Raw genomic sequence first — 23,490 nt, forward strand, 5'->3', positions numbered from 1 at the left:
AAGGGAAGAAATGACCCCAAAAGGGAAGAAATGAACCCAAAAATGGAATAAATGACCCCAAAAAGGGAATAAATGACCCCAAAAATGGGGTAAAAAAACCCCCCAAAATGATAAAATAACCCAAAAAATGATAAAATAACCCCAAAAAATTACAAAATGCCCTAAAAAGGATAAAATAACCCCAAAAAAGGAGCAAAATAACTCCCAAAACGGGGTAAAATAACCCCAAAATGTGATTTAAAAAAAACCCCAAAAAAGGATAAAATAACCCACAAAAACATGAAATCAACCCCGAAAATGATAAAATAACCCCAAAAATGACAAAATGGCCCAAAAAAGGATAAATAACCCCAAAAAGGAGCAAATGGGCCCCCCCAAAATCCCATTTTTAAACCCCCCCAAAATCACCAAGCTCAGCTCCAATCTCCACAGATTTTATTCCAAATTTTTAAATTTTTTTCCTCTTTTTTTTTTTGGCTCCGTGGTCCCATCATTGAGGGGGGGGGGGTCCCTAAAAATTTGGGGGGGGGGTCCCCAAAAAAAATTTTTTTTTGGAGGGGGGATCCCCAAAAAAATCGGGGTCGGGGGAACCTTCAAAGGAATCCCCTCCGAATATGGGAAATTTGGGGGGGAAAACTCCCAAATTTGGGGACCCCACCCTAAAAAAAATATTGGGGAACCCCCCCCCCCCCCCAAAAAATAAATTTGGGGACCCCAAAGATTTTTGGGGACCCCCCCCCTCCCCCTTTATAGATATATTTACAATTTGGGGGGTCCATAGGGGGGGCGTCCCCTCCCTCCCCCCCGTTTTTCTCCAGGCTGGGATTTGGTCCCATGGGGTCCCCAAAAATTTGGGGGGGGGGGGGTTCCAAAATTTCGGGGGGGGGGTCCCCAAAAATTTTGGGGGGGGTTTCGGGGGGGGCTACGCCAGCCCCATTTCCTCCAGGACGCTCCGGGGGGATTCGTCCTCCTGGGGGGGGGGGGAAAAGAAGGGGTTAAATTTGGGGAGGGGGGGAAATGGGGGAGAACCCCAAAATTTGGGGGGGGGGGAAAGATCCCAAAATTTGGGGGAAAAACCCCAATATTTGGGAGAGGTTGGATCCCAAAATCTGGGGGGAAAAACCCCAAAATTTGGGGGGGTTGGACCTCAAAATTTGAGGGGAAAAACCCCAAAATCTGGGGGGGGTTGGGCCTTAAAATTTGGGGGGAAAGACCCAAAAATTTGGGGGGAAGATCCCAAAATTTGGGGGGAAAAGACCCCAAAATCTGGGGGGGTTGGACCTTAAAATTTGGGGGGAAAGACCCAAAAATTTGGGGGGGTTGGATCCCAAAATCTGGCGGGGTTGGGCCTTAAAATTTGGGGGGAAAGATCCCAAAATTTGAGGGGAAAAACCCCAAAATCTGGGGGAGTTGCACCTTAAAATTTTGGGGGAATGACCCCAAAAATTTGGGGGGAAAGACACCAAAATCTGGGGGGGTTGGGCCTCAAAATTTGAAGGGAAAAACTCCAAAATCTGGGGGGGTTGGATCCCAAAATCTGGGGGGAAAACCCCAAAATTTGGGGGAAAAAACCCAAAATTTGGGAGGGTTGGATCCCAAAATCTGGGGGGGTTGGGCCTTAAAATTTGGGGGGAAAGACCCCAAAATTTGGGGGGAAAGATCCCAAAATTTGGAGGGGGATTGGACCTTAAAATTTGGGGGGAAAAGACCCCAAAATTTCCGGAGGTTGGACCCCAACATTTGAGGGGGAATGAACCGAAAATTTGGGGGAGAAGACCCCAAAATTTGGGGGGGGGGGGGGGGGTTGGACCTTAAAATTTGGGAGGGTTGGAACCCCAAAATTTGGGGGTTTCTGGGGAGGATGAAAGGGAAATCCCCCCTAAAATTCCCCCTAAAATTTTGAAGGTAGAAAGGGGGGGGGGGGGGGGACACACCCCAAAATTTGGGGGGGGGGGGTGGGGGGAAAAGGGGCGGGGGACAAAGGGGAGGTGACACTGGGGGGGGGTGACACTGGTGACGTCACCTGTTTTGGGGGGGGCGTGGTGGCACTGGGGGGACACTGGGGACGCATTTGGGGACACCTGGGGGGGGGGGGGGTCACATGTTTGGGGGGGGTGGCACGGGGGGGTGACACTGGTGACGTCACATTTTGGGGGGGGGGGGCGACATCCTGGGGGGGGTGGGGACACTGGGGACGCATTTGGGGACACCTGGGGGGGGGGTGTCACATGTTTGGGGTGGTGGCACAGGGTGGGGGTGACACGGGGGGGGTGACACTGGTGACGTCACCTGTTTAGCAGGGGGGGTCGGGGTGACACAGGTGGGTGTCACAGGGTGGGGGTGACACAGGTGACGTCACCTGTTTGGGGGGGGTGGGGGTGTCACATATTTGGGGGGGTGTCACAGGGGTGGGGGTGGCACAGGAGGTGACATTGGTGACGTCACCTGTTTGGGGGGCTGGGGGTGGCACAGGGGTGGGGGTGTCACATATTCGGGGGGGGGTGGCACAGGGTGGGGGTGGCACAAGGTGGGTGACACGGGGGGGGGTGTCACATGTTCGGGGGGTGTCACAGTGGGGGTGTCACACGGTGGGGGTGGCACAGGGTGGGTGACACTGGGGGGGTGGGGGTGTCACAGGGTGGGGGTGGCACAGGGTGGGTGTCACATGTTCGGGGGGTGTCACACGGTGGGGGTGTCACAGGCTGGGGGTGGCACAGGAGGTGACACAGGGTGGGTGTCACATGTTCGGGGGGGGTGTCACATGTTCGGGGGGTGTCACAGGGTGGGGGTGTCACACGATGGGGGTGGCACAGGAGGTGACAGTGGGGGTGACACAGGGTGGGTGACACTGGGGGGGTGGGTGTGTCACACGGTCGGGGTGTCACAGTGGGGGTGGCACAGGAGGTGACAGTGCCAGCGGTGCCACCGCAGCTGTGACTCATTTCCCTGCAGCGCCCGAGGGGCCCCCCCGAGCTCTGCAGCAAAACGGGGGGGGGCTCCAAACCACTTTGGGGGGGCTCCAAACCCAGTCTGGGGGGGCTCAAAACCACTTTGGGGGGAGTTTCAAACCAGTTTGAGGGGGTCCATCCCAGTTTGGGGGGGTCAAACCCAGTTTGGGGGGTTTAATCCCAGTTTGGGGGGGCTCCATCCCAGTTAAGGGGGGGTCCATTCCAGTTTGGGGGGGCTCAAAACCAGTTTGGGGGGGCTCTGTCCCAGTTTGGGGGGGTTCTGTCCCAGTTTAGGGGGGTCCATCCCAGTTTGGGCAGGTCCATCCCAGTTTGGGCAGGTCCATCCCAGTTTAGGGGGGTCCATCCCAGTTTGGGCAGGTCCATCCCAGTTTAGGGGGGTCCATCCCAGTTTGGGGGGGTCCATCCCAGTTTGGGGGGGTCCCTGCCCCCCTGCCCGTGGATTTCTGGGGCCACCACGACCCCACAAGAACCTCCCGTGGATTCTGGGGTGTCCCCATGAATTTTGGGGTGTCCCCATGGATTCTGGGGTGTCCCCATGGATTTTTGGGCATTTTTGGGGTGTCCCCAACCCCCTCCCAGTGGATTTTTGGGGCCACCATGATCCTACAAGGTCCCCCATGGATTTTGGGGTGTCCCCAACCCTTCCTGGTGGATTTTTTGGGATTTTTGCGGGGATTTTTGGGGGGATTTTTTGGGATTTTTTGGGGGGATTTTTTTGTGATTTTCGGAGGGATTTTTTTGGATTTTTGGGGGGGATTTTTTGTGATTTTCGGGGAGGATTTTTTGGGATTTTTGGGGGGGATTTTTTGTGATTTTCGGGGGGGATTTTTTGTGATTTTTGGGGGGATTTTTTTGTGATTTTCGGGGGGATTTTTTGGGTTTTTTTGGGTGATTTCTGGGCCGTCCCCACCTCCTGCAGCAGCTCCCCGTGGATTTTTGGCTTCTCCAACCCCTCCTGCTGGCTTTTTTGGGATTTTTTTTTTTGTTGTTGTTTTTGGGGGATTTTTTGTGATTTTTCGGGGGGGGATTTTTTTGGATTTTTTGGGGGGATTTTTTTGTGATTTTTGGGGGGATTTTTTGGGATTTTCGGGGGGATTTTTTGGGATTTTGGGGGGATTTTTTGTGATTTTTGGGGGGGATTTTTTTGGATTTTTTGGGGGGATTTTTTGTGATTTTTGGGGGGATTTTTTGGGTTTTTTCGGGGTTTTTTGGGTGATTTCCAGGCCGTCCCCACCTCCTGCAGCAGCTCCCCATGGATTTTTGGCTTCTCCAACCCCTCCCGCTGGCTTTTTTGGGATTTTTTTTGTTGTTGTTGTTTTTGGGGGATTTTTTGTGATTTTTTGGGGGGATTTTTTGTGATTTTTGGGGGGGATTTTTTGGGATTTTTGGGGGGATTTTTTTAAGGGATTTTTTGGGGGGATTTTTGGGGGGGATTTTTTTAGGGGATTTTGGGGGGGGATTTTTTGGGATTTTTTTTTTAATTTTTGGGGTTTTTTTTAAATTTTTTGCGGTTTTTTTGTGATTTTTGGGGGGGGATTTTTTGGGGGCATTTTTGGGGATTTTTTTGGGGATTTTTGGGGGGGATTTTTTTTTGGATTTTTTGGGATTTTTTGGGGGATTTTTGGGGGGGATTTTTTGGGGGGGGATTTTTTGGGATTTTTGGGGGGATTTTTTGGGTTTTTTCGGGATTTTTTAGGGGATTTTTTGGGATTTTTGGGGGGATTTTTTGGTTTTTTTCGGGATTTTTTAGGGGGATTTTTGGGGGGGATTTTTTTGTTGATTTTTTTTAATTTTTTGGGGTATTTTTTTAAATTTTTTAAGGTTTTTTTGTGTTTTTTTTTGTGATTTCCGGGCCGTCCCCACCTCCTGCAGCAGGTCCGCCTGCTCGATGGCCTTGAGGACGCTTTTCTTGGAGGTGTCCTGGATCTCGCCGCCCATCACGAACTCGTCCAGGATGAAGTACGCCTTCTCGAAGTTGAAGATGATGTCCAGCTCACAGACCTGCGGCACCGGGACACCGCGGGCTCCTGGCGCCACCCGGGGCCTTCCAGGGAACTTGGGGTGGCCCTGGTGGCCCTGAGGTGGCCCTGAGGTGGCCCTGGTGGCCCTGAGGTGGCCCCGATGTCCCTGAGGTGGCCCCAATGTCCTTGAGATGTTCCTGCTGACCCTGAGGTGGCCCTGGTGGCCCTGAGGTGGCCCCAATGTCCTTGAGATGTTCCTGGTGACCCTGAGGTGTCCCTGATGTCCTTGAGATGTTTCTGGTGACCCTGAGGTGTCCCTGATGTCCCTGACTTGTCCTCAATGTCCTTGAGATGTTCCTGGTGACCCTGAGGTGGCCCCGATGTCCCTGAGGTGGCCCCGATATCCTTGAGATGTTCCTGGTGACCCTGAGGTGGCCCTGATGTCCCTGAGGTGGCTCCGATGTCCTTGAGATGTTCCTGGTGACCCCAGGATGTCCCTGATGTGTCCCCAATGTCCTTGAGATATTTCTGGTGACCCTGAGGTGTCCCTGATGTCCCTGACTTGTCCTCGATGTCCTTGAGATGTTCCTGCTGGCCCTGAGGTGGCCCTGATGTCATTGAGATGTTTCTGGTGACCCTGAGGTGGCCCTGAGGCGACCCTAATGTCTCTGGGGTGTTCCTGAGGTGTCCCTGATGTCCTTGAGATGTTTCTGGTGACCCCAGGATGTCCCCGATATCCTTGAGATGTTCCTGCTGACCCTGAGGTGGCCCTGGTGGCCCTGAGGTGGCCCTGGTGACCCTGAGGTGTCCCTGATGTCCTTGAGATGTTCCTGGTGACCCTGAGGTGACCCTGATGTCCCTGAGGTGTCCTCGATGTCCTTGAGATGTTCCTGGTGACCCTGAGGTGACCCTGATGTCCCTGAGGTGGCCACGATATCCTTGAGATGTTTCTGGTGGCCCTGAGGTGGCCCTGATGTGACCCTGATGTCCTTGAGATATTTCTGGTGACTCTGAGGTGGCCCTGGTGACCCTGATGTGACCCTGATGTCCCTGAGGTGGCCCCAATGTCCTTGAGATGTCCCTGGTGACCCCAGGATGTCCCTGATGTCCTTGAGATGTCCCTGCTGGCCCTGAGGTGGCCCTGATGTCTCCTCGGTGCCCCTGATGACCCGAGGATGTCCCTGAGATGTTTCTGATGTCCCTGAGGTGTCCCTGGTGACCCTGACATGTCCCCAATGTCTTTGAGATGTTTCTGGTGTCCCCAGGATCTCCCTGAGGTGTCCCTGACGTCCCTGAGATGTTTCTGGTGTCCCTGAGGTGGCCCTGATGTCCCTAGGATGTCCCTGATGTCCTTGAGATGTTCCTGCTAGCCCTGAGGTGGCCCTGATGTCTCCTCGGTGCCCCTGATGACCCGAGGATGTCCCTGAGATGTTTCTGATGTCCCTGAGGTGTCCCTGATGACCCCAGGATGTCCCTGATGTCCCTGAGATGTTTCCGGTGACCCTGGGATCTCCCCTGAGATGTTTCTGGTGCCCCTGAGGTGTCCCTGAGATGTTTCTGGTGACCCTGAGGTGGCCCTGATGTCCCTGAGATGTCCCTGATGACCCCAGGATGTCCCTTATGTCCCTGAGATGTTTCTGGTGTCCCTGATGACCCCAGGATCTCCCTGAGATGTTTCTGGTGACCCTGACGTGTCCCTGATGTCCCCAGGATGTCTCTGAGATGTTTCCAGTGTCCCTGGCGACCCCGGGATCTCCCTGAGATGTTTCTGATGTCCCTGAGGTGTCCCTGATGTCCCTGAGATGTTTCCGGTGTCCCTGGCGACCCCGGGATCTCCCCTGAGATGTTTCTGGTGTCCCCAGGATGTCCCCAGGATGTCCCCAGGATGTCCCCAGGATGTCCCCGCGGTGTCCCCCCGGGCCGTGTCCCCACTCACGCTGCCGAAGTACTTGTCCAGCAGCTCCACGTAGCGGTGGATGAGCTCCAGCGTGATCAGCTCGTTGTCCTGGCCCTCGATGGCACAGCAGAAGTAGAGGCTGGCGTACCTGGGGGACATCGGGAGGTGGGGATGTCCCCAAGGCCACCAGGACCAATCATGGAGGTGGGGATGTCCCCATGGCCACCAGAACCAATCATGGAGGTGGGGATGTCCCCAAGGCCACCAGGACCCAACGTGGAGGTGGAGATGTCCCCAAGGCCACCAGGACCAATCATGGAGGTGGGGATGTCCCCAAGGCCACCAGGACCAATCATGGAGGTGGAGATGTCCCCAAGGCCACCAGGACCAATCATGGAGGTGGGGATGTCCCCAAGGCCACCAGGACCAATCATGGAGGTGGGGACGTCCCCAAGGCCACCAGGACCCAACATGGAGGTGGAGATGTCCCCATGGCCACCAGGACCAATCATGGAGGTGGAGATGTCCCCATGGCCACCAGGACCCAACGTGGAGGTGGGGACGTCCCCAAGGCCACCAGGACCCAATGGTGGAGGTGGGGATGTCCCCAAGGCCACCAGAACCAATCGTGGCATGGAGATGTGGCCATGAGGAGAACCCAGGGGTCACCATGGTCAAGACAAGGGTGGTTGAGCCATTGTGGTCAAGCCAACCATGGTCAGCTCATGAAGGTCAACCCAACCATGGTCAACCCAACCATGGTCAACCCAACCATGATCAACTCATGAAGATCAACCCATCACGGTCAACTCAAACATGGTCACGCTCATCATGGTCAACCCAACCATGGTCAACTCATCGTGGTCAACTCCTGAAGATCAAGCCAACCATGGTCAAGCCAACCATGGTCAAGCATGGTCATGAAGGTCAACCCGACCATGGTCAACCCAACTATGGTCAACTGACGAAGATCAACCCAACCATGGTCAGCTCATGAAGGTCAATCTATCACGGTCAACCCATCATGGTCAACCCAACCATGGTCAACTCCTGAAGATCAACCCATGAAGATCAACCCAACCATGATCAATTGACCATGGTCAACCCAACTGTGATCAACCCATCACGGTCAACCCAACCATGGTCAACCCAACCATGACCAACTCCTGAAGATCAACCCATGATGGTCAACCCACCACGATCAACCCAACCATGATCGACCCAATCATAATCAACCCAACCATGGTCAACCACGGTCATGAAGATCAACCCGACCATGCTCAACCCAACTATGGTCAACTGATCATGGTCAGCTCATGAAGATCAACCCAACCATGGTCAACCACGGTCATGAAGGTCAACCCGACCATGCTCAACCCAACTATGGTCAACTGACCACAGTCAACTCATGAAGATCAACCCAACCATGGTCAGCTCATGAAGGTCAATCTATCACGGTCAACCCAGCCATGGTCAACCCAACCATGACCAACTGACCATGGTCAACTCATCATGGTCAACCCAACCACAGTCAACTCATCATGGTCAACTCAACCATGATCAATTGACCATGGTCAACCCATCATGATCAACTCATCATGGTCAACCCAACCATGGTCAACCCATCAAGATCAACTCCTGAAGATCAACCCATGATGGTCAACCCAACCATGGTCACTTGACCATGGTCAACTCATCATGGTCAACCCAACCATGGCCAACCCCGCAATCTCTGGCTCTGAAATTCCTTTTTTTTGCCGCAAAACCCGGGGTTGTTTTTTTTTTCCAATTTTCCCTCAACATTTCCATTTTATTTTTGGTGACCAAACCTCACTTTTGACCATTCTTTTAGTTTATTTTTTTTCCTCTTTTCCTTCAACATTTTCATTTTATTTTTGATTACCAAACCTCACTTTTGACCATTCTTTTGGGTATTTTTTTCACGATTTTCCCTCAATATTTCCATTTTATTTTTGGTGACCAAACCTCACTTTTGGGGTTTTTTTTTCCCGATTTTCCCTCAACTTTTCCATTTTATTTTTGGTGACCAAACCTCACTTTTGACCATTCTTTTAGTTTATTTTTTTTCCTCTTTTCCTTCAACATTTTCATTTTATTTTTGATTACCAAACCTCACTTTTCACCATTCTTTTGAATTTTTATTTCCCGATTTTCCCTCAACATTTCCATTTTATTTTTGGTGACCAAACCTCACTTTTGACCATTCTTTTGTTGTTTTTTTTTTCCAATTTTCCCTCAACATTTCCATTTTATTTTTGGTGACCAAACCTCACTTTTGACCATTCTTTTGGGTTTTTTTTTCCCGATTTTCCCTCAATATTTCCATTTTATTTTTGGTGACCAAACCTCACTTTTGGGGTTTTTTTTTCCCGATTTTCCCTCAACTTTTCCATTTTATTTTTGGTGACCAAACCTCACTTTTGACCATTCTTTTGGGGTTTTTTTTCCAATTTTCCCTCAACATTTCCATTTTATTTTTGGTGACCAAACCTCACTTTTGACCATTCTTTTAGTTTATTTTTTTTCCTCTTTTCCTTCAACATTTTCATTTTATTTTTGATTACCAAACCTCACTTTTCACCATTCTTTTGAATTTTTATTTCCCGATTTTCCCTCAACATTTCCATTTTATTTTTGGTGACCAAACCTCACTTTTGACCATTCTTTTGGGGTTTTTTTTCCCGATTTTCCCTCAATATTTCCATTTTATTTTTGGTGACCAAACCTCACTTTTGACCATTCTTTTGGGGTTTTTTTTTCCAATTTTCCCTCAACTTTTCCATTTTATTTTTGGTGACCAAACCTCACTTTTCACCATTCTTTTGTTGTTTTTTTTTTCCAATTTTCCCTCAACTTTTCCATTTTATTTTTGGTGACCAAACCTCACTTTTCACCATTCTTTTGGTTGGTTTTTTTTTCCGATTTTCCCTCAACTTTTCCATTTTATTTTTGGTGACCAAACCTCACTTTTGACCATTCTTTTGGGGTTTTTTTTTTCCAATTTTCCCTCAACTTTTTCATTTTATTTTTGGTGGCCAAACCTCACTTTTCACCATTCTTTTTGTTTATTTTTTTCCCAATTTTCCCTCAACTTTTCCATTTTATTTTTGGTGACCAAACCTCACTTTTGACCACTCTTTTGGGTATTTTTTTCACGATTTTCCCTCAATATTTCCATTTTATTTTTGGTGACCAAACCTCACTTTTGGGGTTTTTTTTTTCCCGATTTTCCCTCAACTTTTCCATTTTATTTTTGGTGACCAAACCTCACTTTTGACCATTCTTTTAGTTTATTTTTTTTCCTCTTTTCCTTCAACATTTTCATTTTATTTTTGATTACCAAACCTCACTTTTCACCATTCTTTTGCGTTTTTTTTCCTCTTTTCCTTCAACATTTTCATTTTATTTTTGATTACCAAACCTCACTTTTCACCATTCTTTTGAATTTTTATTTCCCGATTTTCCCTCAACATTTCCATTTTATTTTTGGTGACCAAACCTCACTTTTGACCATTCTTTTGGGGTTTTTTTTTTCCAATTTTCCCTCAACATTTTCATTTTATTTTTGATTACCAAACCTCACTTTTGACCATTCTTTTGGGTTTTTTTTTTCCCGATTTTCCCTCAATATTTCCATTTTATTTTTGGTGACCAAACCTCACTTTTGGGGTTTTTTTTTTCCCGATTTTCCCTCAACATTTCCATTTTATTTTTGGTGACCAAACCTCACTTTTGACCATTCTTTTGGGTATTTTTTTTGTTTTTTTTTACCTCTTGTAGACCACCTTGAGGTCCCTCCACTCGAGGAAGCTGCACATCTTGGGCTTCCTGGCCAGCACCACCTGCATCAGCTCCCGCACCATCTTCTTCTTGTCCTTGTCGGCCGTGGCCAGGTACCACTTCTGCAGCCTCAGCTTCCCTTGGCGGCTGAACAGCAGCATGAACCGCATCTGGGGGGGCTGGGGGTCACTGGGAGGGAACTGGGAGGGACTGGGAGCGACTGGGAGGGGACTGGGAGGGACTGGGAGGGACTGGGAGGGACTGGGATGGACTGGGAGAGACTGGGAGGGACTGGGAGGGAACTGGGAGGGACTGGGATGGACTGGGGGGATCTGGGGGGTTTTGTGACATTTTGGGGGGATTTGGGGGCACTGGGAGCAACTGGGAGGGACTGGGAGGGACTGGGAGCAACTGGGAGGGACTGGGAGGGACTGGGAGCAACTGGGAGGGAACTGGGGGGGACTGGGAGGGGGTTTGGGGGGGATCTGGGGGGGTTTTGTGACATTTGGGGGGGATTTGGGGGCACTGGGAGCAACTGGGAGGGACTAGGAGGGGACTGGGAGAGACTGGGAGGGAACTGGGAGGGACTGGGAGGGAACTGGGGGGGACTGGGAGGGACTGGGGGGATCTGGGGGGGTTTTGTGACATTTTGGGGGGATTTGGGGGCACTGGGAGCAACTGGGAGGGACTGGGAATGAACTGGGAGGGACTGGGAGGGGGTTTTGGGGAGATTTGGGGGCTTTTTTTGGAGGGATTTGGGGGAGTTTTGGGGAGTTTGGGGTCACTGGAGGGACTGGGAGGAACTGGGAGGGACTGGGAGGGGATTGGGGGAGATTTGGGAGGGGTTTGTGACATTTTGGGGGGATTTTGGGGGGATTTTGGGTCACTGGGAGCAACTGGGAGGGGATTGGGGGAGTCTGGGGGAGTTTGGGAGATTTGAGGTCACTGGGAGGGACTGGGATGGGATTTGGGGGAGTTTTGGGGGGATTTGGGCTCCGGGGATGGATTTTGGGGAGATTTGGGAGGATTTTGGGGTTGGGGGAAGGATTTTAGGGGTATTTTGGAGGGATTTGGGGTCCGGGGATGGATTTTGGGGAGATTTCGGGGGATTTTGGGGCTGGGGGGAGGGGTCTTCACAGTCACGTGCCACCGGCAAGGGGTGGGGGGGAGGGGTGAGGTCACGTGGGATCGAACCCCGGGAAAATCTCGGTCCCTTCCCCCCCCCACCGTGGGAACCCCGGGGGTCACGTGCCCAAAGGTCAAAGGTCACCCCACCACCGAGGTCACCCCCCAATCCTCCCCTCCCACGTGACCGCCCCCTCCCCAACCACGTGACCGCCGCCGCCCCTCCCCCCTTGCTCACCATAGCGCCGGGTCCCGGGGGGGGAGGGGCCGCGGCCGAAGCCGGGCCCGGGGCCTCGGGGAGGGGTCGGGGAGGGGTCGGGGGGGGTCCGGGAGGGGGTCCCGGAGGGGTCCCGGGGGTCGGGGGGGGTCGGACGGGGCCGCTCCGCGCCTCCGGCAGCGCCGCGCCGGGCCCGCCGCTTCCGGGTGTGACGTCACCGCGCATGCGCCGGGGCGCGGTGTGTCGCCATAGCGACCGTCCAAGGGGCGTGGTTTAGGGAGCGGCTGACCGCTGATAGGGCGGGGGGTTTCCATAGCAACGGGGAGTGGGCGGGGCTTGTCGCCACGGTAACCGGGGCGCGCTTCCCGCCGTGGTAACGGGGAAGGGGCGTGGTTTAAGGCGAAGGGGGCGGGGCCGTTGCCTTGGCAACGCGGCGTTGGCGGGTAACGGTTGCTATGGAGGTGTTGCTATGGTAACGGAGGAGGATTTGGGGGGAAAAAGGGGAAATTTGGGGTTCTGGGGTTGGACTGGAACAACCCCAGCACAGGAGGGACCCCGCGGCCGGGGTTTGGGGTGACCACCAATAAATTGTACAGATTTAATAAATTTAATAAATTTAATATATTTTATAAATTTCATAAATTTATTATATTCAATATATTTCATAAATTTATTACATTCAATATATTTTATATATTAAACTCTCAACGATAAATTACAGCTCCCACAGACCCCACAGGACCCCAATTTTTTAGGTGTCCCCAATTTCGGTGTGTCCCAATTTTGGGATGTCCCCAATTTCGGGGTGTCCCCAATTTCGGGGTGTTCAGGGCTCCGTCACCTGCCCCACGAAGAGAACGGCGCCTATGGGGGGAGAAAGGGGGGGTCAGGGGCACCCGAGACACCCCCAAAATCCCCAAAACTCCCAAAATTCTGCAAAATCCCCCAAAAGCCCTCAAATCCCCCCAAAATCCCCCCAAAATTCCCCAAAATCCCTTAATCCCCCAAATCTCCTCCAATCTCCCCAAATCCCTCAAAATCCTCCCAAACTCTCCCAAACCCCCAAAATCCCCAAAATCTCCAAAAACCTCAAATCCCTCCAAAATCCCCCAAAATTCCCCCCAAAACCCCCAAACTCCCCCAAACCCCAAAATCCCCCAGATCCCCCCAGAACCCCAAATTGCCCCCAAATCCCCCAAAATGCCCCAAAATGCCCCAAACCTGTGGGGCGGTGGCGGATGAGGAAGAGGAAGGGTCGGTCCAAGATGATTTCGGGGGGGGCCATGCGGGAATAAACCACGGCAGCTGCGGGAGGGGAGGGGGGCACACAGTGAGACCCCCCCAAAAAACCCCAAAATGTCCCCAAAACCCCCAAATCCCGCAAAACCCCGAAATCGTCCTAAATTCCCCCCAAAATTCCTCCCAAATTCCCCCCAAAATTCCTCCCAAATTCCTCCCAAATTCCTCCAAAATTCCCCCCAAAATTCCTCCAAAATTCCTCCAAAATTCCCCCCAAAATTCCCCCAAAATTCCTCCAAAATTCCCCCAAAATTCCTCCAAAATTCCTCCAAAATTCCTCCCAAAATCCCCTCAAAATTCCCCCCAAAATTCCCTAAAATCCCCCAAATCCCTCAAACCCCCTCCCAAAATTCTCCCAAATGCCTCCAAATCCCCAAACTCCCCAAAATCCCCCCACAAAAATTCCCCAAATCCCCCAAAATCCCCAAAATCGCCCAAAATCCCCAAGGTCTCCCAAACCCCAAAACCCCTCAAAATTCCCCAAAATCCCCCCAAAACCCCCAAATCCCTCTGACCCTCCAAATTTCCCCAAACCCCCCAAATCTCCCCAAAATCCCCGAACCCCCCAAATCCCCCCAAATTCCCCAAATGCCCCCAAAATCCCCAAAATCCCCAAAACCCCCAAAATCCCCCAAAATCCCCAAATCTCCCCAAACCTCCCAAATCTCCCCAAACCCCAAAATCCCCTCAAACCTTCACATTCCCCCCAAAATTCCCCAAACTCCCAAACCCTCCAAAGCCCCCAAAATCTCCCCAAAATTCCCCAAATCTCCCAAATGCCCCAAAATGCCCCAAAATGCCCCAAAATGCCCCAAAATGCCCCAAACCTGAGGCCGAGGCCGCCTCGGTGCCGTTTTCGGTCACCTCCATCCGAACCTTCTGCAGCACCGGGCCCAGAACCAACTGCTCCTCACCTGGGGGACATTGGGGACATTGGGGACATTGGGGACATTGGGGACATTGGGGACATTGGGGACATTTGGGGACATTTGGGGACATTGGGGAGGTTGGGGACATTTGGGGGATTTGGGGACATTGGGGACATTTGGGGGATTTGGGGACATTTGGAGACATTTGGGGACATTGGGGACATTTGAGGACATTTGGGGGCGTTGGGGACATTTGGGGACATTGGGGATATTTGGGACATTTGGGGACATTTGGGGGATTTGGGGACAATGGGGGACATTGGGGGACATTTGGGACATTGGGGGGGGCATTGGGGACAATGGGGACATTTGGGGACATTTGGGACATTGGGGGGACATTTGGGGACATTTGAGGACATTTGGGGACATTGGGGGACATTGGGGAACATTTGGGACATTGGGGGAGGTTGGGGAGGTTGGGGGACATTGGGGGACATTGGGGACATTTGGGGGATTTGGGGACAATGGGGGACATTGGGGGACATTTGGGACATTGGGGGATTGGTGATGTTGGGGACATTGGGGACATTTGGGGACATTGGGGGTCATTGGGGGATTGGGGACATTGGGGACATTGGGGACATTGGGAACGTTTGGGACATTGGGGGATTGGGGACATTGGGGACATTGGGAACGTTTGGGTCATTTGGGGACATTGGGGACATTGGGGGATTGGGGACATTTTGGGGACACTGGGGCATTGGGGACATTTGGGGACATTGGGGACATTTGGGGACATTTGGGGACATTTGGGGACATTGGGGGGACACTGGGGGGGACATTGGGGACATTTGGGGGATTTGGGGACGTTGGGGACATTGGGGGCCTCACCTGTCATGGGGGAGAAGTCGGCGCGCTCGGGCTCGAAGAGGTCGAGGATCCCCAAAGCCTTGAGGGGACCCCGGAGGTCCCAGGAGGTCTCCAGGGAGAAGCTGGAACGGGGGTGGCAATGTCCCCAGAGTGTCCCCAAAGTGTCCCCAAAGTGTCCCCAAAATGTCCCCAGAGTGTCCCCAATGTCCCCACTGTGTCCCCAATGTCCCCAATGTCCCCAAAGTGTCCCTGATGTCCCCGAAGCCCCCAGAGTGTCCCCAAAGTGTCCCCAAAATGTCCCCAGAGTGTCCCCAAAGTGTCCCCAATGTCCCCCAAAGTCCCTGCAATGTCCCCAAATCTCATTTTTTCCCAATTTCCCCCCATTTTTCCCCCAAATTTCCCCATTTTTTCCCCAATGTCCCAAATGTCCCCAATGTCCCCCCAATGTCCCCCCATTGTCCCCCCATTGTCCCCAAATGTCCCCAATGTCCCCAAATGTCCCCAATGTCCCCAATCCTCCCAATCCCCTCAGTGTCCCCAATCCCCCCCACTGTCCCCATTATCCCCATTGTCCCCATTTTCCCCATTGTCCCCATTGTCCCCAATGTCCCCCCAATGTCCCCAATGTCCCCCATTGTCCCCATTGCCCCCAATCCTCCCAATCCCCCCAATGCCTCCATTGTCCCCAATGTCCCCTCATTGTCCCCAATGTCCCCTCATTGTCCCCATTGCCCCCAATCCCCCCAAACATCCCCAGTTCCTCCATTGTCCTCAATGTCCCCAGTGTCCCCATTGTCCCCAGTCCTCCCAATCCCCCCAATGTCCCCGTTGTCCCCAATGCCCCCATTCTCCCCAATGTCCCCAATCCCCCCAATGTCCCTCCATTGTCCCCCCATTGTCCCCATTCCCCCATTGTCCCCAATGTCCCCAATCCTCCCAATGTCCCCCCAATGTCCCCAATGTCCCCCCACTGTCCCCGCTGTCTCCGCTGTCCCCATTGTCCCCATTGCCCCCAATCCCCCCAATGTGTCCCCGCTGTCCCCGCTGTCCCCCCGCTCTCACCGTGGCAGCGCCAGCTCGCGCGTGGCCGTTCGCAGCTGTGCCACCCATGCGGTGACGCCGCGGGCGTCCAGCAGTGGCGCCAGGGTGACAATGGGGACGCGGCGCCCCAGGGGCGCCAGCAGCAGCAGCGCCACCTCCCCCCCCGCGTACGGGAGCTCGGCCGCCAGGAACGGGACCCCCCCGGGGGACTCGAACTCGCCTGGGGGGACATCGGGGACGTTGGGGACATCGGGGATGTTGGGGACATTGGGGACGTTGGGGACATTGGGGATGTTGGGGACATTGGGGACGTTGGGGACATTGGGGACATTGGGGACGTTGGGGACATTGGGGACATTGGGGACATTGGGGATGTTGGGGACAATGGGGACAATGGGGACAATGGGGACGTTGGGGACGTTGGGGATGTTGGGGACATCAGGGACATTGGGGGACATTGGGGGCATTGGGGACATTGGGGACATTTGGGACAATGGGGACATTGGGGACATTGGGGACAATGGGGGACATCGGGGACAGTGGGGACGTTGGGGACATTGGGGACAATGGGGACGTTGGGGATGTTGGGGACGTTGGGGACGTTGGGGATGTTGGGGACAATGGGGACAATAGGGGACATCGGGGACAGTGGGGGCATTGGGGGCATTGGGGGACAATGGGGGACATTGGGGACATTGGGGGGGTGGGAGGGGACACGGGGGCAGACAGGGGGATGGACAGGAGGACACAGGGATGGACAGGGGGACATTGGGGGATGGACAGGGGGACAGGGGGTGACACACGGACAGACAGGGGGGACACGGGGACGGACAGGGGGACAGGGGGACACAGGGATGGACAGGGAGACACGGGGACAGACAGGGGGGACATTGGAGGGCTCAGAGGGGACACAGGTAACACACAGGACACACAGGAGGTGATACAAGTGACACACAGGTGACACAGGTGCCCCCCAGATCCCCCAGCTGCCCCCCAAGTGCCCCAGGTTCCCCCCAGATGCCCCCCAGGTTTCCCCCAGGTGCCCCCCAGGTGTCCCCCAGGTACCCCCAGGTTTCCCCCAGCTGCCCCCCAGGTTTCCCCCAGATGCCCCCAGCTGCCCCCCAGGTTCCCCCCAGGTGTCCCAGATTCCCCCCAGGTGCCCCAGGTACCCCCCAGCTGCCCCCCAAGTGCCCCAGGTGCCCCCCAAGTGCCCCAGGTTCCCCCCAGGTTCCCCCCAGGTTCCCCCCAGGTTCCCCCCAGCTGCCCCCCAGATGCCCCCAGCTGCTCCCCAGATCCCCCAGCTGCTCCCCAAGTGCCCCAGCTGCCCCCCAGCTGCCCCCCAGGTACCCCCCAGATGCCCCAGCTGCCCTCCAGGTGCCCCAGATGCCCCCCAGGTTCCCCCCAGGTGTCCCAGATTCCCCCCAGGTGCCCCAGGTACCCCCCAGCTGCCCCCCAGCTGCCCCCCAGATGCCCCCAGCTGCCCCCCAGATGCCCCCGGTGCCGTCCTCACCGCATCTGAGCCTCAGCGTCGTGGCCATCATGGGCACGGCGGCCTCGGAGCCGTCGGGGCGCAGGAAGGGCCGGGCCCGGGTGGCGCCGGGCGGGAACGGGACCCCCCAGGAGCCCCCGAAGAACTCGGCCGAGGCCACCACGAGCCGGACACGGGGGGACAGCGCCCCCGGGGGCACCAGGCCGGACACCAGCCCTGGGGGGCACCGCGGGGTCAGCAGGGGCAGGGGAAACCATTGAGAACCCCATAAAAACCCCATTGAGAGCAAGAAAACCCCATAAAAACCCCATTGAGAAAAATAAAATCCCCATTGAGAGCAAGAAAACCCCATTGAGAACAATAAAACCCCATTGAGAGCAAGAAAATCCCATAAAATCCCATTGAGAGCAATAAAACCCCATAAAATCCCACTGAGAGCAAGAAAACCCCATTGAGAGCAGGAAAACCCCATAAAAATCCCAGTGACAGCAAGAAAACCCCATTGAGAACAATAAAACCCCATTGAGAGCAAGAAAACTCCATAAAAACCCCATTGAGAGCAAGAAAACCCCATTGAGAACAATAAAATCCCATAAAATCCCATTGAGAAGAATAAAACCCCATTGAGAGCAAGAAAATCCCCTAAAACCCCATTGAGAAACCCATAAAACCCCATTGAGAACAATAAAACCCCATTAATAGCAAAAAAACCCCATTGAGCCCAAAAAGGGGGGATCCTGCACCCCTCGCCCCCTCCCCAAATCCCCAATCCCCAAATCCCCAAATCCCGGGGGTCCCGCACCCCAAATCCCCCCAATCCCGGGGGTCCCAAACCCCAAATCCCCAAATCCCGTGGGTCCCGCACCCCAAATCCCCCCAATCCCGGGGGTCCCAAACCCCAAATCCCCAAATCCCGTGGGTCCCGCACCCCAAATCCCCCCAATCCCGGGGGTCTCACCGCACGTCCTGGCCCTGGCCCAGGCGTTGAGGACCCTCCTCGCCCCCTCCCCAAATCCCCAAATCCCCAAATCCCCCAATCCCCAATCCCGGGGGTCTCACACCCCAAATCCCCAAATCCCCCAATCCCGGGGGTCCCAAATCCCCAATCCCGGGGGTCCCAAACCCCAAATCCCCAATCCCGGGGGTCCCGCACTCCAAATCCCCAAATCCCCCCAATCCCGGGGGTCTCTCACCCCAAATCCCCAAATCCCCAAATCCCCAAATCCCCAAATCCCCAATCCCGGGGGTCTCTCACCCCCAATCCCCCTCCCCAAATCCCCAAATCCCCAATCCCGGGGGTCCCGCACCCCAAATCCCCAATCCCGGGGGTCCCAAATCCCCCATCCCGGGGGTCTCACACCCCAAATCCCCAATCCCGGGGGTCCCAAATCCCCAATCCCGGGGGTCTCACACCCCAAATCCCCCCAATCCCGGGGGTCTCTCACCCCAAATCCCCAAATCCCCAAATCCCCAAATCCCCAATCCCGGGGGTCCCAAACCCCAAATCCCCAATCCCGGGGGTCCCAAATCCCCAATCCCGGGGGTCTCACCGCGCGTCCTGGCCCTGGCCCAGGCGTTGAGGACCCTCCTCGCCCCCTCCCCGTTGCGCAGCTCCAGGCGGGCGAGGCCGCGGGGCCCCAGGGCCGTGGCCAGGCGGGTGACAAAGGGACCCCTCAGGGCCACCCCCCGGGCCACAAAGAGCCCCTGGGCCACCTCCAGGGTGTGACCCTGGCCCCGCAGCGCCCGGCGCAGCCCCCGCAGCGCGGCCGAGACCCCCGGGGCTGCGGAGGAACGGGGAAACTGAGGCACGGAGCGGGGAAACTGAGGCACGGAACAGGGGGAAACTGAGGCACGGAATGGGGAAACTGAGGCACGGAATGGGGAAACTGAGGGGAAACTGAGGGGAAACTGAGGCACGGAACAGGGGGAAACTGAGGCACGGAACGGGGAAACTGAGGCACAGAGCGGGGAAACTGAGGCACGGAACGGGGAAACTGAGGCACAGAGCGGGGAAACTGAGGCACGGATGGGGAAACTGAGGCACAGAGCGGGGAAACTGAGGCACGGAACGGGGAAACTGAGGCACAGAGTGGGGAAACTGAGGCACGGAACAGGGGGAAACTGAGGGGAAACTGAGGCACGGAGTGGGGAAACTGAGGGGAAACTGAGGGGAAACTGAGGCACGGATGGGGGAAACTGAGGCACGGATGGGGGGAACTGAGGCACGGATGGGGGGAAACTGAGGCACGGATGGGGGGAAACTGAGGGGAAATTGAGGCACGGAGCAGGGAAACTGAGGCACAGAATGGGGGCAAATTGAGGGGAAACTGAGGCACGGAATGGGGGAAATGAGGGGAAACTGAGGCACGGAATAGGGGCAAATTGAGGGGAAACTGAGGCACGGATGGGGGAAACTGAGGCACGGAATGGGGGAAACTGAGGCACGGAATGGGGGAAACTGAGGGGAAACTGAGGCACGGAATGGGGGAAACTGAGGGGAAACTGAGGCACGGAATGGGGAAACTGAGGCACAGACGAGGACCCCACCCCCACGGGGACAGGGACACCAGAGTGACCCCCATGGTGACAATGACCTCGAGGTGTCCCCAGTGGTGACAATGACCTCAAATCCCCGCCCTCCATGGGGACAATGACCCCAAGGTGTCCCCAGTGGTGACAACGACCCCGAGGTGAGGTCAGTGACCCTGTCCCCGGTGACCTCAGCCCCACCCCTCGCGGTGACAATGCCCCCAAAATGTCCCCAAAATGTCCCCAAAATGTCCCAAAATGTCCCCAAAATGTCCCCAATGTCCCCTCACCGTCGATGCTGAAGCCCATGGCCTCCTCCAGCTGCCGCCGTCCCCTCCCGGCCGTGGCCACCTGCAGGGCCACCAGCACCGAGGTGGCCCCGTAGGGTGACAAAATGACGTTGGTGTCACCTCGGGCCTCCAGCGCCGCCCGGAACAGCCGCAGCCCAAAATCTGTCACCAGCTGGGCCATCCCGGCCGGGTCTGGTGGCTCTGAGCCCGCCAGGGCCGCCAGGGCCACCAGGGCCACCTGGGCCACCTGGGTCATCTGCATCCTGCAGGGACATTGGGGACATTTGGGGCATTGGGGGCACTGGGGGCATTGGGGGCATTGGGGTAAATTTGGGGACATTGGGGACATTGAGGACATTGGGGTAAATTTGGGACATTTGGGGACATTTGGGGGCATTGGGGTAAATTGGGGACATTTGGGGGTAAATTGGGGACATTTGGGGGTAAATTGGGGACATTTGGGGGGACATTGGGGGCATTGGGGGCATTGGTGACATTGGGGGCACTGGGGTAAATTGGGGACATTTGGGGACATTGGGGACGTTGGGGGCATTGGGGGCATTGGGGTAAATTTGGGACATTTGGGGACATTTGGGGGCATTGGGGTAAATTTGGGACATTTGGGGGTAAATTGGGGACATTTGGGGGGATATTGGGGGCATTGGGGGCATTGGGGTAAATTGGGGACATTTGGGGGGACATTGGGGACATTGGGAGCATTGGGGGCATTGGGAACATTGGGGGCATTGGGGGCATTGGGGGGACATTGGGGACATTGGGGTAAATTGGGGACATTGGGGGACATTGGGGGGGGACATTGGGGTAAATTTGGGAGCATTGGGGTAAATTGGGGACATTTGGGGGAACATTGGGGACACTGGCGATTCTGGGGTGACACTTGGGGTGGCACCAGGGGTGGGGACAGTGCTGGTGTCACCCTCAGCGCTAATCCCGATCCTAAACCCATTCCCATTCCCATTCCCAATCCCATTCCCATTCCCATTCCCAATCCCATTCCCGGTCCCATTCCCATTCCCATTCCCATTCCCATTCCCAATCCCATTCCCATTCCCATTCCCATTCCCATTCCCATTCCCAATCCCATTCCCGGTCCCATTCCCATTCCCATTCCCGGTCCCGGTCCCGCTGTCCCCTCACCTCTCTCTGCTCTCACTCCCGGTTCCGCTGTCTCACAATCGGCTCCGGTCCCACTCCCAGGATCCCGGTACCGGTCCCGGTCCCACTCCTGATGTCCCAGTCCCGGTCCCGGTGTTTTAATCCCGGTCCCGATGTCCCGGTTCTGATCCCGGTCCCGGTCCCGATTTCGTTCCCAATGTCCCGGTCCTTGTCCTGGTCTCACTCCCGATGTCCCGGTCCCGATTCCAATGTTCCCGATGTCCCGGTTCCGTTCCCGGTGTCCCGGTTCTGTTCCCGTTCCCGCTGTCCCGGTTCCGATCCCGTTCCCGGTGTCCCGGTTCCGTTCCCGTTCCCGGTCCCGTTCCCGCTGTCCCGGTTCTGTTCCCGATGTCCCGGTTCCGTTCCCGGTGTCCCGGTTCTGTTCCCGTTCCCGCTGTCCCGGTTCCGATCCCGGTGTCCCGGTCCCGTTCCCGATGTCCCGGTTCCGTTCCCGGTGTCCCGGTTCTGTTCCCGTTCCCGCTGTCCCGGTTCCGATCCCGGTGTCCCGGTCCCGTTCCCGGTGTCCCGGTCCCGTTCCCGGTGTCCCGGTTCTGTTCCCGTTCCCGGTGTCCCGGTTCCGTTCCCGGTGTCCCGGTCCCGTTCCCGCTGTCCCGGTTCTGTTCCCGCTGTCCCGGTCCCGTTCCCGGTGTCCCGGTTCTGTTCCCGTTCCCGGTGTCCCGGTTCCGTTCCCGGTGTCCCGGTCCCGTTCCCGGTTCTGTTCCCGGTCCCGTTCCCGCTGTCCCGGTTCTGTTCCCGATCCCGTTCCCGGTCCCGTCTCTGGAGCCGCCTCCGGCCCCGCCGTTGCCTTTAAAGGGCGGGGCGGGGGGGGGGGGGGGAGGGGGGGGGATTTCCACTGGGGTCCCCCCGTGACGTCACCACCCGCGTCCCTTCCCGTGTCCCCTCCCGTGACCTCTCCGTGACCCCCGGGTGTCACCCGTGACCCCCCCGTGTCCCCTGTGACCGCCGTGACCCCCCCCGTGTCCCCTGCGTGTCCCCCCCCCCATGTCCCTCCCATGTCCCCCCCATGTCCCCATGGTGTCCCCTGGGTGTCCCCTGGGTGTCCCCCCCTGTCCCCTGTGACCCCCATGTCCCCCCCATGTCCCCTGTGTCCCCTCCTTGTGTCCCCCTGGTGTCCCCCCCCATGTCCCCTGCGTGTCCCCCCCCTGTCCCCATGGTGTCCCCTGGGTGTCCCCATCCTCTCCCCGTTGCTGCCACCCCCGGGGTGACACCAGGGTCCCCACGTCCCCTCTGTGACCCCCGTGTCCCCCCTTGTGTCCCCCCCTTGTGTCCCCATGGTGTCCCCATGGTGTCCCCCCCCATATCCCCATGGTGTCCCCCGCATGTCCCCCCCATGTCCCCCCCCATGTCCCTCCCATGTCCCCATGGTGTCCCCATGGTGTCCCCATCCCCTCCCGGTTGCTGTCCCCACCCGGGGGTGACACCAGGGTCCCCATGTCCCCTCTGTGACCCCCGTGTCCCTCCCATGTCCCCTGGGTGTCCCCATGGTGTCCCCTCCTTGTGTCCCCATGGTGTCCCCATAGTGTCCCCTGGGTGTCCCCTGCATGTCCCCCCCCATGTCCCCATCCCGTCCCCGTTGCTGTCCCCACCCCGGGGGTGACACCAGTGTCCCCATGTCCCTCTGTGTCCCCTCCATGTCCCCATGCTGTCCCCCCCCGTGTCCCCCCCATGCTGTCCCCATGGTGTCCCCGTTGCTGTCCCCACCCCGGGGTGACGCCACCTCCCCCTTCCTGTGGTGGCCTCTGCGGTGGCAGCTCCGGGGACGCCGAGGGGAACTTGGGGTGTCCCAACCTCCCTTTGTGGGGGCCTGGGGCTGTTCCAGTGCCCCAGAGACCCCAGAGACCCCTGAGACCCCCAGAGATCCCCTATGGACCCCATAGATCCCCTATAGATCCCATAGACCCCATAGATTCCCCATAGATCCCCTATAGATCCCATA

General features: G+C 56.0%; 2 protein-coding genes across 2 annotated transcripts; both read right to left on the reverse strand.

Annotated features, from left to right (window-relative positions):
- Nucleotides 1-418: 418 nt before the first annotated feature.
- LOC139585996 (AP-1 complex subunit sigma-1A) lies at nt 419-12,222 on the reverse strand. Its single transcript, XM_071419108.1, has 5 exons — nt 11,992-12,222; nt 10,620-10,798; nt 6,867-6,975; nt 4,833-4,970; nt 419-970 (listed from the first exon to the last, which is right to left on the reverse strand). The coding sequence occupies exons 1-5, from the start codon at nt 12,193-12,195 to the stop codon at nt 923-925; spliced, it is 678 nt and encodes a 225-aa protein (XP_071275209.1). The 5' UTR covers nt 12,196-12,222; the 3' UTR covers nt 419-922.
- Nucleotides 12,223-12,594: 372 nt separating this feature from the next.
- Nucleotides 12,595-21,636, reverse strand: LOC139585974 (plasminogen activator inhibitor 1-like). The gene is made up of 9 exons (XM_071419075.1): nt 21,516-21,636; nt 20,358-20,620; nt 19,089-19,319; nt 17,560-17,754; nt 16,071-16,269; nt 15,030-15,130; nt 14,097-14,183; nt 13,192-13,275; nt 12,595-12,834 (listed from the first exon to the last, which is right to left on the reverse strand). Exons 2-9 carry the CDS (start codon nt 20,617-20,619, stop codon nt 12,797-12,799), a joined length of 1,197 nt encoding a protein of 398 aa, XP_071275176.1. The 5' UTR covers nt 20,620; nt 21,516-21,636; the 3' UTR covers nt 12,595-12,796.
- Between the last annotated feature and the right edge of the window lie 1,854 nt (nt 21,637-23,490).

This window comes from Agelaius tricolor, unplaced genomic scaffold, assembly GCF_023055355.1.
Source record: "Agelaius tricolor isolate 1412-34295 unplaced genomic scaffold, bAgeTri1.0.p SCAF_99, whole genome shotgun sequence".
NCBI lineage: Eukaryota > Metazoa > Chordata > Aves > Passeriformes > Icteridae > Agelaius > Agelaius tricolor.